At 29.9% G+C, this 15,741-nt stretch overlaps 1 protein-coding gene across 1 annotated transcript; it reads left to right on the top strand.

The window, feature by feature from the left end:
- Window positions 1-9,706: 9,706 nt before the first annotated feature.
- LOC129292363 (uncharacterized) lies at window positions 9,707-14,614 on the top strand. The gene is made up of 10 exons (XM_054929928.1): window positions 9,707-9,719; window positions 10,067-10,284; window positions 10,833-11,213; window positions 11,406-11,472; window positions 11,656-12,053; window positions 12,117-12,407; window positions 12,763-12,853; window positions 13,002-13,447; window positions 13,580-13,704; window positions 14,167-14,614. The coding sequence occupies exons 1-10, from the start codon at window positions 9,707-9,709 to the stop codon at window positions 14,612-14,614; spliced, it is 2,478 nt and encodes an 825-aa protein (XP_054785903.1).
- Window positions 14,615-15,741: the final 1,127 nt, after the last annotated feature.

Below are 15,741 nucleotides of genomic sequence, written 5' to 3'. Positions count from 1 at the left end.
CCTATCTCTTATCCAGTTTTCCAGCAATTCTCACTGATTTTCTAGTCCTTCCGCCGCATGATTACCCAGTACCTTTTATTCCTCGTTATAAAATTGAGCAGAATTGAATTAAATTATATATTATTCAAATGTACATATAATTTTATACACAAGTAATTTATATTTGTTAATTAAAATTGAGAATATGAAATAAATTACTTTTTTTTCATTAAATAATGTTTCTATAAATATAATTAAATTACATTTTACCTATTCCGATGAGACATGAAAAGCAAAGATTTGAAAACAAGTCCTTGTAATCACGAGTTACATTTTTTCAGTATACAAGACATGTTAAACGCTTTTGAAGATGGCACTCGTGACCTGTCATCAATAAGAACGAACTTCACATCACTAGATTACAAGCTTAGTGGCCATTATTCACATTTTTAACAAGTAAATCCATGTTCGTTATAATACTAGTGGCTTTTTTATATGTAAAAGAAAAAGTTGAAAAAATATGACTTTAAATTATTATATTTTGTCCGAATTTTATTATAGATTAATACATTTTTTGTTTGGTGTTTCAGGTACTTTTTTTTTTTTTCCTAGTGCTCTAGGGAGGGATAGAACATCGGAAAAGAAAAAGGTGAAGGGATGTAGAGTACTGAAAAAAAAAATGTAAGGATCTGTAATAAAATTCAAATAAATTATAAGGATTTAAAATTATATTTTTTAAAAAATGTTTAGTTAGATTCCAATAAAGTATTTACAAATTATCTTTCAATAAGGTCTTCATAAAACATATTAATAGCAGGATTTGAATTAACTCATAATTTTATGGATCATGAATTGAATCTTTATCAACTAAATTAATATTCATTAATTAGCGCTGAGGCAAAACGAGGATGGAGACATGAGGCCTGTCAATCTCCTCCCTTTGTGGTTGTTGCATAATGTGAAGATTGAAATCAAAAAATTAAAAATAAATTAATTTGTTGGACTTGAGATGGAAAATAGTAAACTAAATATCTTTGAGAAATATTGAGTTTTTATGACATTTTAAAATTTGAGATAAATTCTTTTTTTTTGAAAGAATTGAGATAAATTCATATTAAATTAAATTTAAATTTCTTTTTTTGATCAGTTGTATTCATTAAGCCAGTTCGCATTTTAATATATAGAAAATCATAATGGAAAATGTTCCATTGAAAAATTTCTCATTATTTTGGTAATTATAAAAAAGGAAAAAAAATTACGGGTGAGAATTTGAAAAAGAAAGAGAAACTTTGGCCAAAAAAAAACAGAGAGAGAGAAGTGTAAAGGAAAGGGAAGGCAGGGGAGGTCATGGACAGAGACAGGAAGACCCAATCATGGAAGATGCAGGAGAAGGCTCCTTATGCTTGTTTTTGTGGATCCCACCCATATAATATTATAGTTTTAATTTGACCACATTTTTATCTTCCAATTTTCATATGAACCCTTGTCTTCATACCCTTAGTCTTACCATCAAGTATTGATTTTAGATTAAATCGGTTGAATTGCTAATTTGATTTGCTAATTGTTTGGATCGGATTTGGCACTTCAAATCAAGAGACACATGCAATAAGGCCCAAACCAAGTTAGATGACAAAACAATCTAATAAAAGTTCGTCATGCGAACAAACAAGCAAAACGCTGCATTTCAGTGGAGCACGGCCTAATCTCACAAAACTATCATCTTCTTAAAGAATGTGAAGCACCCACCTTGCCAGTCTCCTATGATGGGGCACACCGATGACCCTCAGAATGATGTGGATAGTTATTCTCTACTTTTGGCATCAAAATTTAAATTCAAAGAAGTGTGCTGTTATCCTTTTTTATAAAAGGTAACGAACGCATAATTAAGAGTCTTTCTTGAACACTTCAACAACTCAACCCTAAATTAACTTTCCTAGTGCAAACTCAAAATAACCCTGCATTACCTCAAGCTTGCCTAACATGACCCCTTTCATCATTATAGCTTAAGCATAATAGGCTATTTACTTTGCTTCTCCCTTGATCATTAAGGAGCACCCTTGATCATTTGTACGTTCTCTAACATACCCTTAACTTTTCAATTAGTTTTGGCATTAAAAAAATTGCTATAAAAGGCTTTGAGAACCCACAAATGTTTGATACACTACTCACTTTGAGGATTCGAATCCTCTGCCACACATGGCAAACCCTCAAGGAGCATCATGTTTTGTACTTGAATCCCAACACCATGTTCCATAATTTAGAAATTTTGTCCTATTTAAAATTTAGCCTCTCAACTTGATTACTTGGAATACATGCTTGATTCGAAGATAATATATAATAAAAAGATAAATTAGTAAATTATTTTTTAAATTTTAAATTCAACAGCACTATAGACTTTAAATTTATTTATTATGCAAATTATTTTCTCAACTTTTAAAAATAGTACAATCTAGCTTTTGTCATTAATAAAAGTTAACTTTAACAATTAGTTGACTATAAAATGATTGAAAAATACATCAAAAATTACAAAAAAATGACCTTTTGTATTTTTTTGTCCTTGTTTGTAATTTTTATATCTTTTTCTGTCATTTTTCTAGTCAACTAATAGTTAAAATCAACTTTTACTAATGGTAAGGACTAAATTGCATTGTTTTCAAAAGTTGAGAGAATAATTTATATATTAAATAAGTTCAAGATATATGATGTTATTGGACCTAAAGTTCAAAGGGTAATTTGTTCATTTATCTTACAATGAAATGAAGTGTTAAATAATTGGATCAAATCTTTTTATGAGTTATTAAATCAGCAAATCGAATTTTTATAAGACTAGATTGGGTTCCTTCCAAATTATTCATGTATGATTCACTATTTGTAACGTGTATATTTTGCATGACTTTCATCCTATATGAATTATTCAACCTTATTAATTAATACTAGAGGTAACGGGCAAACTTGCCATATAAGTTTTTCATCAAGTACAATTGATATTGGATATCATTAATTTTTAATTGGTGCAATATTACCTTAAAAAATTTAAAAATGGTGCAATGTTAACTCATAGTAATGTTTGACTAATGTTTACTACTAATTGAATTTTTTTTACTAGAGTTAAGGATCAATTTTTCATGGATGTTTTTCTAGAGGAGAAATTGGTATATTAAAATTTTGATTAGCATAATTTTTTGGTCATCAAAGTTCAAGTCAAAAGAAAAATTTAACGATCATTGACAATATTAAAAAATGGTTTGTATTTTCAAATTTTGACTGCTTGGGCACAAAATAAACTATACTTAAATGCTCATCAAACTTTTCCTTTTAGAAAGTCCAAACTTGCTCTTATTTTTTTCATGAGCAAGTCCAAACATTTGTCTTTAAACAAGTCTCAGCTTGAGTAGGTTTAACTGTAAATATTGATAGACTTTTTTAGACTAGCATGTCGACAACAATGACTTGCTCGGATTCTAACTTAAAAGGCATTCAATGTAATTCAACTCTCCATTCTCTTTTGATTTTGGGTTATAACATATTGATAGATCCTTCTTTTGATTTGAAAATTGATAACTTAAAAAAATTATACCAATCAAAAGTTTAGAACATACAAATTACTCATTCGGACAAACTTCTCAGGGCAAAATTACTTTTTAACTCTAGTCAGAATTTAACAACTAGTCAACATTGGTCAAATTTGTTGAATCATATGTTTTGATGATTATAAAACTAAAATAAGAGGTGTGTATTATGTATGCAAATACATAAAGATTCACGGATGAGACAAAACCTTCAAGAATGTGAAGAATCAAGAGAATAAGAAGATTTATAGGATAATTATTTATTTTTTTTAGATTCAATGTGAAAACTATGAGAGCTTAATCACATGTTATTAACTTTAAAATAAATGCGTTATCTTAGGCTCATAAGTCTTATTTGTGCACATTAAGACTTGTCTTAGTCAATTCAAGCTTAGGAGTAATGTCATTCTTGCTTAAATTAGATCATAGAAGATAAGCTTTTCACTGCATGATGTTTCACGCGGGATTCAGAATGGTCCCACGTGTGATTTTTCACTTTAGGCACACTGGTTGACATTTCACGCTTGAATCAGTAGTGGTTCACGTGTGATTTGTCACCTATGTTTGTGTAATACTTTGATGAAGCTTCTGTGCTTCAATCCACGCAAGATACCTTTGTGTACGAATGTTTGAATTGTCATCTTGTGTTCTATTACATTGTGAATAGTGATGTTTCACACCTCGAAGAGAGTTTTCATGCGTGTTCTGTCACTTGCCTCTCAAACACTTTCCTAATCTAAGAGTGCTTAAACTATTTCAAGCCTATTTCTTATTATACACTTGCGTAATTTATTATTTATTGATATGAGTCATTTCAATCTTACAATTCACGCTTGAATACACATTGGTTCCACGTGTAATATGTTTAACAGAATGGATTGGTTTTGTAACTAGCTATTTCATGAGTGTGAATAAGAGTGTTCCACGCATGATTTGTCATCCAGAATGATTTGAGTTTTGTAACCAACCATTTCACGCGTGATAATTAGTTTGTCCCATGCATGATTTGTCACTCAAAAGTGGCTTTAGCATTAAAGGTAACATGCCTATTTTGTCGCATAAAATGGTTTGCATCTCTTTATCTTACAAAATGTGCTTGAATCACTTTGGTATTCGAGCTTGAATTGTCACATATACTTGACTGAAACTTACCTAGCTCCATTTGATGCATGAATTATATGGTTGCATGCAAGAAATGTCACCAACAACTACGTTACTATTTCAACGGTTTGTCAATTATCAAAACTATATATATGATATATTTCAAGTTTAGATAGAGAATTTTGATCTTTGAATGAACTATTCATCATTTGAACATTCTTAAAAGCCTTCAATTTATGCATCAAAGTCTAGCATTAATTTATTTATCATTTTTTATAAATTTTGTAAAACAGTTCTCATAAGTTCTTAAGCTTTCATTTGTACTCAATCTACTCTTTTCAAAGAATTTATCTTTGAGAGATCTTTATTTTGTAAATAAGATGAAATCTTGAAAGAAGATTTTTGAAGTAAATTGTAATAACTTATTGGTTGTAGTAATGTTGGATTATTAATACAAGACTAATCAAGTCTTGTGAGTTACACTGAGATTGTAAGAACTCACTTAAACTTGTGATTATAGTTGAAAATCTTAAGGATAATCATGAGGATTGGACATAGGCTAAGATTTGGGCTAAATGAGGATAAATTTCTTGTGTTAAATCTCTTAACTTCTTTCATCTATCTTCCTCTCTTCTAAGTTCTGTAAAAAAATTAAGTGTTACCTAATTCACCCCATTGAGTGCCAACCTATCCAACAAAATATTACTATGGAATGACATTGCACTGTTTTTGAAATTTTTAAAATAATATTGCACCAATTAAAAGTTTAGAATAATACACTAATTATTCATTCAAACAAACTTCTAGGAGCAAAATTACTTTTTAACTCTAGTAAGAATTTAATTAACTATTAATATTAGCTAAATGTTACTACACGACAACATTGCATTATTTATGAAACTTTTAAAGTAAAATTAGGTCAATCACAAATGAAAAATATTAATTATATTTGGCGAAAAACTTTTAGGATAAATTCGCCCAAAAACCCTTCAATACATCAATGTTTTGCACCATTCAAGTAAGAATTTTTCGTGAAAATACAAGTCAAATTTAATTTCCTCTCAGTGGGTTAATGTATTTTGAAGTAAATTTAATAATTTATGGCTGATCATTCCTGTCAGTGGCACTCCCACTACTACTCAACACTCATGCTCTCAAATAGGTCTTGACCAAAAAGAAGAAAGGTGGCCAAGTGTGAAAGCATGGGGCCATTATTGGAGACAAACAGCTCTACAAAATTATTAAAATAAAAGCATAAAAGGTTAAAAGGAAAATTAATTATTTAGCTTTTTTAATTTTGATTCAATTTAAATTCAACCTCTAAATTTTAATTCATTATAATTCAATCTTTATAATTTTAATTCAGTCATAACTTAATTCCTAAATTTTATTTTTTATAATTTGATCTCTATAGTTTTCACTACTTAAACAATAATCCGTATATTTTAAAAAAAAATAAAATTTTAAAGAGTAAAAATATTTTAAACTTTTAATATTTATAATATTTATAAAAATTAAAATGGTTTAGTAATTTAAAATATTAGTAACAAATTTTAACATATTTTTAATCTGTATAATTTTATTTTTTAAAAAATATAAAGACTAATATTTAAGTGGTTGAAACTATAGAGATTAAATTGTAAGAGGCAAAGTTTAAGAATTAAATTATAATTGAGTTAAAATTTTAAATACTGAATTATAATAAGTTAAAATTTAAGGATTAAGATACAACTAATTCAAAATTATAAGAATTTGATGATTAATTATTTTGATGTTTTTTCAAACTAGTTGCTGCACATACAACTAAAGGTAATGTTTTCGTAAATAAAAGTTGAGACTAATGAACTTATTTTCTAAACCGGTTCCTCATCTACCTGAAATTGTTAATACTTTTTAAATTACCGAATTTATTGTTTTGGCAAGTTAACTTTCCAAAAATATGCTTCAATTTTAATTTTTGAAAATTTAATTTTACAAGAAATTCATAATAGATTGTGTATTCATCTTCATGGACGAATCTAGGTGCTAATCAATGAAGGCCGAATTAAAACTTGCCAAAATCTTTTTGAAAGTTAAAGTGTGAGTGGCAGATCCGTCCCTGTTCGTCATTTAATTTTTAATTCCGCGAGAAGCTCATGTTAATTACTTTTTGAGTAAATGTGATATTTTTTAATATCGAACACAAATGCCATTTTTATTCACAATATTTAAAAAACACTAGTGCGTTTACACATGAAAGGTGAGTCTAGAAATATATAATAAAATATGGGGAAAAAGTAGAATTTGTGAATTTTTTATATGGCTATTTGATGAAATTAGATTTAAATATTGCCAAATTCAGTTAAAAATAACTCTCTTAAAAATATTTTCTATGTAAATTTTACTAATTAGTTGTACTTTTCAACTTATCATGAAGTTTAGCATTTTAGTTTGGTTTTGCATTAGTTCAGTTCTCTCTCCTTGCATCTCCCAGCAAATGGACATGATAAAATGTAAAAATTTATTGCAAGTAAGTTATAAGTGTGGCTAATTCTTACTGCTACTCTCTGTCCTATTATGAAATGTCTTTTAGAATAAATGTTTTTCATTAATATAAATCATATAGAAAAATTATTAATTAATATTTTTTTTAATTTCATCCCCAACAAATTACCAAAAGAAGAATTTAATTCTAATTATTTTAATATTTCAATATGATTCCTCCAATATTTCTATTTTTCTCTTTAAAAGGGAAAAAAGTTGAAATATTTTAGAATTTTAAGATATGTTTAATGAGTTAAGATGAATTTCCTTCTTTTATTTTGCAGAGATTTAAAATAGGGATTGAAAGGAGAGAGTATATTGCAAAAATAAAAGAAATACTCAGTTCCTATTATAAGCGGCTTGCAACTATTTCACTGCACCCAATAAATGATAGTTTATCAAGCATGTCTTAAAATGACAAACATATATATATATATAATTTGATATGAGTTGTAAAATTAAATTTATAATGAAATTAGACTTGAAAAATGATAATAAATAATTTTTTATGTGTCTTATATTAAAAATTAAATTTTTTATAAAAAGTATTCTATAATAAAATTGATGAGACTACTATTTTTTTTTTTCGGGGATAACACAGACAAGACTGCTTTAGTCAAAACGGAGGATTAGCAACGTTTACTTCGTTTGGAACTTGTGGTCAACACTATTTAGTTGCTTAAACTACAAGGCAACACCTAAACTTGGCCACATTCAATGTTTACTAATTATTAGTTCAATGGATTCAAACCAAATTAATCGCATTGATTAGTGGGGATTAATTCCACCATTGAAGCTAACAATTCTAATGGTTATATAAAAAGATTATCAATATTTGTTATAATACTTTGTTTTTATTGTAGATAAAAACTAAAAAAAAAAATAACACTCGAGAGTCCAAAAATTTCTTTCCAAATTTAGGATCAAACAGGACAAAAAATATGTAAGGCATTAGAAACAAGACGAATAATTAAATCAGTTAAAATATTGGTTGAGTGATTAATTATTAAAATCATAATTAAATTATAAGTGGATAAGTCATAAACAAAGCATCTTATTATATAAGTGAAAATAATAATTGAATGGTTGGATACACACGCATATTATGACAAACAAAGAAAGAGGAGTTTTGGTTGCACTTTCTACGTGAGTAAGGAAAAATAAATAAAAAAAGGTAAACAAAAATACTAATTAATCAAGATTATTCTACTATACTTGTGAGCTGTCAAAAGCTGAATAAATTAAACATCAAAGTAATAAAATAAAATAAAAAAAGAATCCAAACAAGAAAAAGCTGGTGATAATAAGCTGTTCAGTGAGGACTTTCACCCAAAAGATATAATTTATTTGTCTGTTCACGTGCCTTTGGAATTCGAGACATAACATGAAATCAAATGATCGTGACTTCTCTTGTCCAATTTACAGGCAGGAAAAAAAAAAATTAATTTTAATTTTTTTATAAAAAAATTCTATTATTTTTTATTTTCATTTTCACTTTTCTAATATCAACTATTGAATATTAACAATAATTTTTTTTATTACAGGACAATGGCAGAAAGTTATTACTTCCTCAAGTATGAAATATAAATAATTTTTTTAAAAAAATTAAATACCAGCAAAGTCATCGTTTCTATAAAAATATATTTTATTTTTCTCTTTTATTTTTAGTCCTAATTACTAATATATTTTATGATAAGTAAAAGATATATTCACACATATATATTTAGGTTAAAAAATATGACAGGTAAAATGAAATTTTTTTTACATATACTAAGATGTTTATATTTTGAATCAAGATTAGTTGAAGAAAAATGTTTATATTTTGATTCAGAGGAAATAAATTTTAAGATAAAATTAATAAAATTTAATACTTTTTTTAATTTTAATAAAATATAATAAAAATAATTTATAAATAAAATCAGATACAATATAAAGATGGTGATCAGAACTAAATTTAGCTGAGTAAATGAAGACTGATAGTGTCAAAATTTTGGCACCGTTGCCGGGGAGTCAAAGTGTTAACTTTTTAAATTTGGTTGTTAGTTTTTTTTTTCTTCTTTCTCATTATTTTTATTTTTTGGTTTCCAGTATTTTTTATTATTTTTTTCAGATTTATTATTTTTTTCGTTACTTGTTTTAGGTGTTTTTTATTATTTTTTTCTTGGTTTATTAGTGCATGACAAGATCTTTGCAAGATTAATTAATTGATTTGAACTTTGAGATTGAGAGAACTTGTCGTAGTAACCATAAAAAACAAAAGTATCATAAAATTAGGGATAGTATGATTTCTAAAATCTTATTTGAATTGATTGATAGTATTATTAGTAATAGTAAATCTAACTTTGACTCTATAATTAAGTTGGAAAACATGGCTAAAAATAATAATGGTAATAGGATAATTAAAGAATTGGCTGCCCCTAATGCACGCTATCAAAATTTATGTATTCAATATCCTAATTTAGATGCAAATGATAGTTTTGAATTGAAATCTGGTTTAGTACATTTGCTACCTAAATTTCATGGTCTTGCAGGAGATGACCCGAATAGGTACTTAAAGGAATTTCATATTATATGCTCTACCATGAAGCCTCAAGGAGTTTTAAAAGAGCAAATCAAATTAAACGCTTTTCCTTTTTCATTAGATGGAGTGGCAAAAGATTGGTTATATTACTTGCAACCAGATACCATTACCTCTTGGGATCAAATGACACAGTTATTCTTAGAAAAATTCTTCCCTACCTCTCGCACAGTAGCAATTAAAAAAGATATTTGTAGAATTTGTCAAATGACTGGGGAGAAATTTCATGAATATTGGGAGAGATTTAAGAAACTATGTGCAAGCTGTCCTCACCATCAAATACCTGATCAGTAGTTGGTTCAACATTTTTATGAAGGTCTCTTACCAACAGATAGGTGGTTTGTTGATGTTGCAACTAGTGGTGCTTTGGTAGAACGTACTCCAACTGATGCCATGAATCTCATCTCTAAGATGGCACAGAATTCTCAACAATTTAAGACGCGAGCTAACCAAGCAATTAAAAGGGTGAATGAGATTCAAACACCACAATATGATCTTAAATTTAAGAACAAGATGGAGGAGTTCTCTAGTATGGTTAGGCACATTGCCCTAACACAACAAAAATTAATAAATTCACCAGCAGTGCCATCTTTTCCATAGGCATATCCTTCACAGACATGTGCACAACCTCAATTCCTCAGCAAGCTACCACATCTTTTGCTTTAGTTGGGCCTCTATGTGGCATCTGTTTTTTGGCCACACATACTATTGATCAATGCCCACAGTTGGATGACTGAGTTAAGAATTGTGCTGGAATTTTTCCAACTAGACCTATGCAACAGGGCTAAAAATATGATTCTTTCTCCAATACTTATAATTCAAGGTGGAGAAATCACCCTAATTTTAGATATGGCAGAAGTCAACAACACTAATATAATGCTACAGGTCAAAATTCACAGCTTATGGAAGCAATGAGGCAATCTACTCCTATTTAAAGGTCTAAAAATGATGGATCAAGTCTAGAAGAGTTAATGAAGCAAATGGCAACTAATAACATTCAATTTCAACAACTCACTGAGACAGTAATCCAAAAATTGAAGAATCAAATTGGGTAGTTGTCCACCTTCATTAATGAATTGAAGAGTCAAGGTTCTAGAAAGTTACCTTCTCAAATAGTTGTAAATCCTAATTGCAGTAATGTTAGTGCTATCACTCTTAAAAGTGGAAAGGAGCTTCTAGAGCCTTCCATAACATCTATTAAGAATAAGTCGGCTACAACAACACAAGTCACACTTGAGGAGTCTAATAAAGAAAAAGAACCAAGAAAGATCCTTCCATTTCCAAATAAGGAGACTCAAAGCAAGAAGTTAAAGGAAGCTGAATTGGAGAAAGAAGTGCTTGATGTTTTCAAGAAGGTTGAAGTTAATATTTCCTTTTTGGAGGCAGTAAAGAAAATTCCTAAATATGCAAAATTCTTGAAAGACCTATGCACGAATAAGAGAAGATTTAAAGCTGATAAGAAGGTCAATTTAGGAAGAAGTGTATCAGCTTTATTTCATGGAGGAATGCAGTGCCAACCCCCCATGCCTTTAAAATGCAAAGATCCGGGAGTTTCACTATACCCTATACTATAGGAATTTTAGAATTTTCTAACGCTTTGATTGATCTTGGTGCAGCGATAAATGTTATGCCCAAGTTTATTTTTTTCTTTGCAGGCTTGTGAGATGAAGCCAGCCAGGATTATTGTGCAATTAGCAGATAGGAGACTTGCCTGTCCTAATGGTATGCTTAAAGACATTCTAATTAAGGTAAAGGATTTAATCTTTCTTACTGATTTTTATATTTTGGATATGGGTAAAGATGATAGTCATGGGCTACTACCACTGATTTTGGGTAGGCCATTTCTTAAGACAGCCAATACTATTATTAATGTTAAAGATAGTACTCTTTCCATGGAATTTACAGGATGTGTTATTCAATTTAATCTTTTAGAGGCTATGAAACATCCTATAGAGGATCATTCTGTTATTAATGTGAGCATGCTTGATATGTTAATTGATGATACATATGATGAGCTTTATAATGAGATGATTTCTAGTTCTCTTGAGATTATTGATTTAGATAGCAATATACATTGTTCTGACTCTATTATTTATGAGGATTCTTCTGACTGTTTTGGTTCTGATGATATTGTTGAGTTATTTAAATCCATACCTGATATTGGCATTGAAACTTCTAGTGACTCTGATATGATTGCTTCTGACTTTAAAAGAACTATGGACTTTGCTAGCAACTCTATGTCATGTAATTCTATTAATGATAATTCTAGTGTTCTAGAACAAGATAGTGCTGCTTCTTTTGATGTAATGTAGGTTTATGGAGTTGCTAGGCTTACTATTGACAAGCTAGTGCCCTCTATTCAATAGGCACCTATATTTGAATTGAAAGATCTACCAGAATATTTGAAATATGCATTCTTAGATAAAGGTAAGAAATTACCGATTATTATAGCAAAAGATTCTGATCTTAGTCAAGAGGCAAAATTGTTAGAGGTACTAAGAAAGCACAAGAAAGCTATAGGATGGATACTAGTTGACATTCCAGGCATCAGTCTAGATATATGCATATACAGGGTCTTGATGGAAGACAGTGCAAAGCCATGTAAGCAACCTCAAAGAAGTCTTAACCCACTTATCCTTGACGTGGTCAAAAAGAAGGTAACAAAACTTCTTTTTGTTATTATTTACCCTATTTCTGATAGCCAGTGGGTGAGTCCAGTACAAGTAGTGCCAAAGAAGAGCGGGATCACAGTTGTAAAGAATGAAAGAACAAGTTGATTCCTATGAGAGTGTAAAATAGCTGGAGGATGTGCATCGACTACAAGAAGCTAAATGATGCAACCAAGAAAGATCACTTCCCTTTACCTTTTATTGATCAAATGTTAGAGAAATTAGCAAGAAGATCTCACTACTGTTTTCTAGATGATTTTTTAGGTTATTTCTAGATTTGCATAGCTTCAAAAGACCAAGAGAAGACAACATTCACATGTCCATTTGGCAAATTTGCTTATAGGAGGATGCCATTTGGATTATGCAATGCCCTAGCCACATTCCAGAGATGCATGATGAGTATTTTTGCAGATTTGCTAGACTATTGCATAGAGGTTTTTATGGATGATTTTACTGTATATGGAGATTCATTTGATGAGTGTCTAGTAAATTTAGATAAAGTACTTAAGCGATGTATTGAGAAAAATCTTGTATTAAACTTTGAAAAGTGTCATTTCATGGTTAGATAAGGTATTGTATTAGGTTATGTTGTTTCTGAGAGGGGGATAGAAGTTGACAAGGTTAAGGTAGATGTGATTACTTCTTTACCTTATCCTACTAGTGTTAGAGAGGTCCATTCTTTCCTTGGACATGCAGGATTCTACAGGAGGTTTATACAAGATTTTAGCAAGATAGCCTTACCACTCTCAAGATTGCTGCGAAAAGATGTGGATTTTAAATTTGATAAAGCTTGTGAGCAAGCACTTGATGAGTTAAAGAAGAGATTGACTACTTCACCAATCATTCAACCGCCAAATTGGGATTTACCTTTTGAATTATTATATGATGCTTCTAATTATGCTCTTGGTGCAGTGCTTTCACAAAGAGTTGATAAGAAATCACATGTTATAGCTTATGCTTCCAGAACTTTAGATGTAGCCCAAGCCAACTATACTACTACTGAAAAAGAGCTTTTAGCTATTGTTTTTGTATTAGATAAGTTTAGATCATATCTTTTGAATGTAAAAGTTATTGTGTTTTCTGATCATGCATTAGTAAAGTATCTCTTAAGAAAGCCAAATGCAAAGCCACGATTAGTCAAATAGATGCTCTTGCTACAGGAGTTTAACTTGGAGATAAAGGATAAGAGTGGAGCTGAGAATTCTATTGCAGACCATTTGAGTCGCATTGAATCTCCTATGGTTCCTTCTATTCCTATTGATGATAATTTTCCTGATGAATTCTTGTATGCTATGCATGATGTTACTCCTTGGTATGCTGACTTAGTTAATTACTTAGCTGCCTCTGCATTGCCTGTGCATTTAAAGAAACATTAATTAGATATGTTTAAGAGGGAAGCTAGATGTTACATTTGGGATGATCCACACCTTTGGTGCATATGTAGTGACTAGATTATTAGGAGATGTATTCCTGACAATGAGTTTGAATTCATATTGCATTTTTGTCACACACTTGCTTGTGGAGGACACTTTGGTCCATAACGCACTGCTAGAAAGGTTGTTGATTCTGGATTGTATTGGCCTACTCTATTTCGTGATGCATATACATTTTGTAAGCATTGTGCTAGATGTCAGCATACATGAAATATCTCCAATAAAAATGAGATGCCTCAACAACCTTTACTTTTCTATGAAATATTTGATATATGGGGTATTGATTTCATAGGACCTTTTCATGTTTCATTTAGATTTTCTTACATTTTACTAGCTGTGGATTATGTTTCTAAATGGGTAGAAGATAAAGCCACCAAAACTGATGACTCTGCTGCTGTTGTAGATTTTGTTAGGTCACATATCTTTTGTAGGTTTGGTATTCCAAAGGCCATTATCAGTGACCAAGGGACCCCTTTTCGTAATCGGAGCATGCAGAGTTTGTTGGGTAAGTATGGGGTCGTGCATAAGATGGTTACCCCTTATCACCCCCAAACTAATCAACAAGCTGAAGTTTCTAACCGAGAGATAAAACAGATTCTTGAGAAGATAGTTCAACTTAATAGGAAAGACTGGAGTAAGAGATTTGATGATGCATTGTGGGCATACAGAATTGCTTACAAGACTCCAATACAAGACTCCAATCGGAATGTCTCCTTATCGGCTTGTTTTTGGGAAAACTTGTCACTTACCTGTGGAGATTGAGCATAAAGCTTATTAGGCAATAAAGCAATGCAACATGGATTTGACTAAAGCAGGAGCTCAAAGAAAATATCAATTGTAAGAGCTTGAAGAATTTTGCTTGGAAGTATATGAAAATTCAAGAATTTACAAGGAAAAGACCAAGTTGATGCATGATAAGCTGATAGTTAAAAAAGAGTTCGAAGTGGGACAAAAAGTGTTGCTCTATAATGCTAGATTGAAACTTATGTCAGAAAAACTTCGTTCTAAATGGGAAGGTCCTTTTATGATTACTAAAGTGTTTTCTTATGGTGGAGTAGAGATTATGGTAGAATCTATTGGAGTAAAGTTTAAAGTTAATGGGCATCGGTTAAAGCATTTTTATAATGAATTTAAGACACACATTGTGGAGGAGTCTTCCCTCCAAGATAACATTTAATCGATCAGGTTGTATCCCTTCTCTTCACTTTTAATTGACATTTTCCTATACATCTTTCAAACTATGTTTTACATTGAGGACACTATAGATTTTAAGTGTGGGGGGAGGTTTTTGAAGTTTTTTTTAAATTTTTTTCTTGTTTTCATTTTTGTTATTTTTGTGTTCTTGTTTTCTTAAAAAAAAAGAATTTACAAAAAAAAAAAAGAATTTGTGCAAAGTTGCAAATTTAAGATAATTTTAGTTTGGATACATTTAAGCATGATAAGTAATTGATCTTATATTTGAAATTCAAGTTAAGTGGCAATGAATTTGGTTTCATTAGATTAATGTGATAGTCTTTAGCTTGTGAAGATTTAGATCTAATATTATTATCTTCTTGTGTGTATTCTCCTATTACTACTTTCACTCTAAAACTTGTCTTGATTCTTAGTTGAGACTACAATTGTATATGCTTTGCATGAAGATGATTTATGTATTCTTTTCTTTTAACCTACTTAGCCAAATAGCCATCCTATACAATTTATCCCTTATTAGCTCCTTTGAGCCTAGACCTTTTCTTTAAAATTTTAGCCAACTGAAAACATAACATATAAAAATATTTTCCTTTCTTTCTTCTCACCCCACTTTAGGTAATAAAAAGTGTATTATAATATTTGCTGGAATGAAAGAATATGCTTAAAGGGAGATTTGGGTTATTTTGGGAAGAGAGAGA

Source organism: Prosopis cineraria, unplaced genomic scaffold, assembly GCF_029017545.1.
Source record: "Prosopis cineraria cultivar Desert tree isolate PC_DT_omini unplaced genomic scaffold, ASM2901754v1 PC14, whole genome shotgun sequence".
Classification (NCBI taxonomy): Eukaryota; Viridiplantae; Streptophyta; class Magnoliopsida; order Fabales; family Fabaceae; genus Prosopis; species Prosopis cineraria.
The sequence above is the reverse complement of the archived record's forward strand: the minus strand, read 5'-3'. Positions and strand labels throughout refer to the sequence as shown.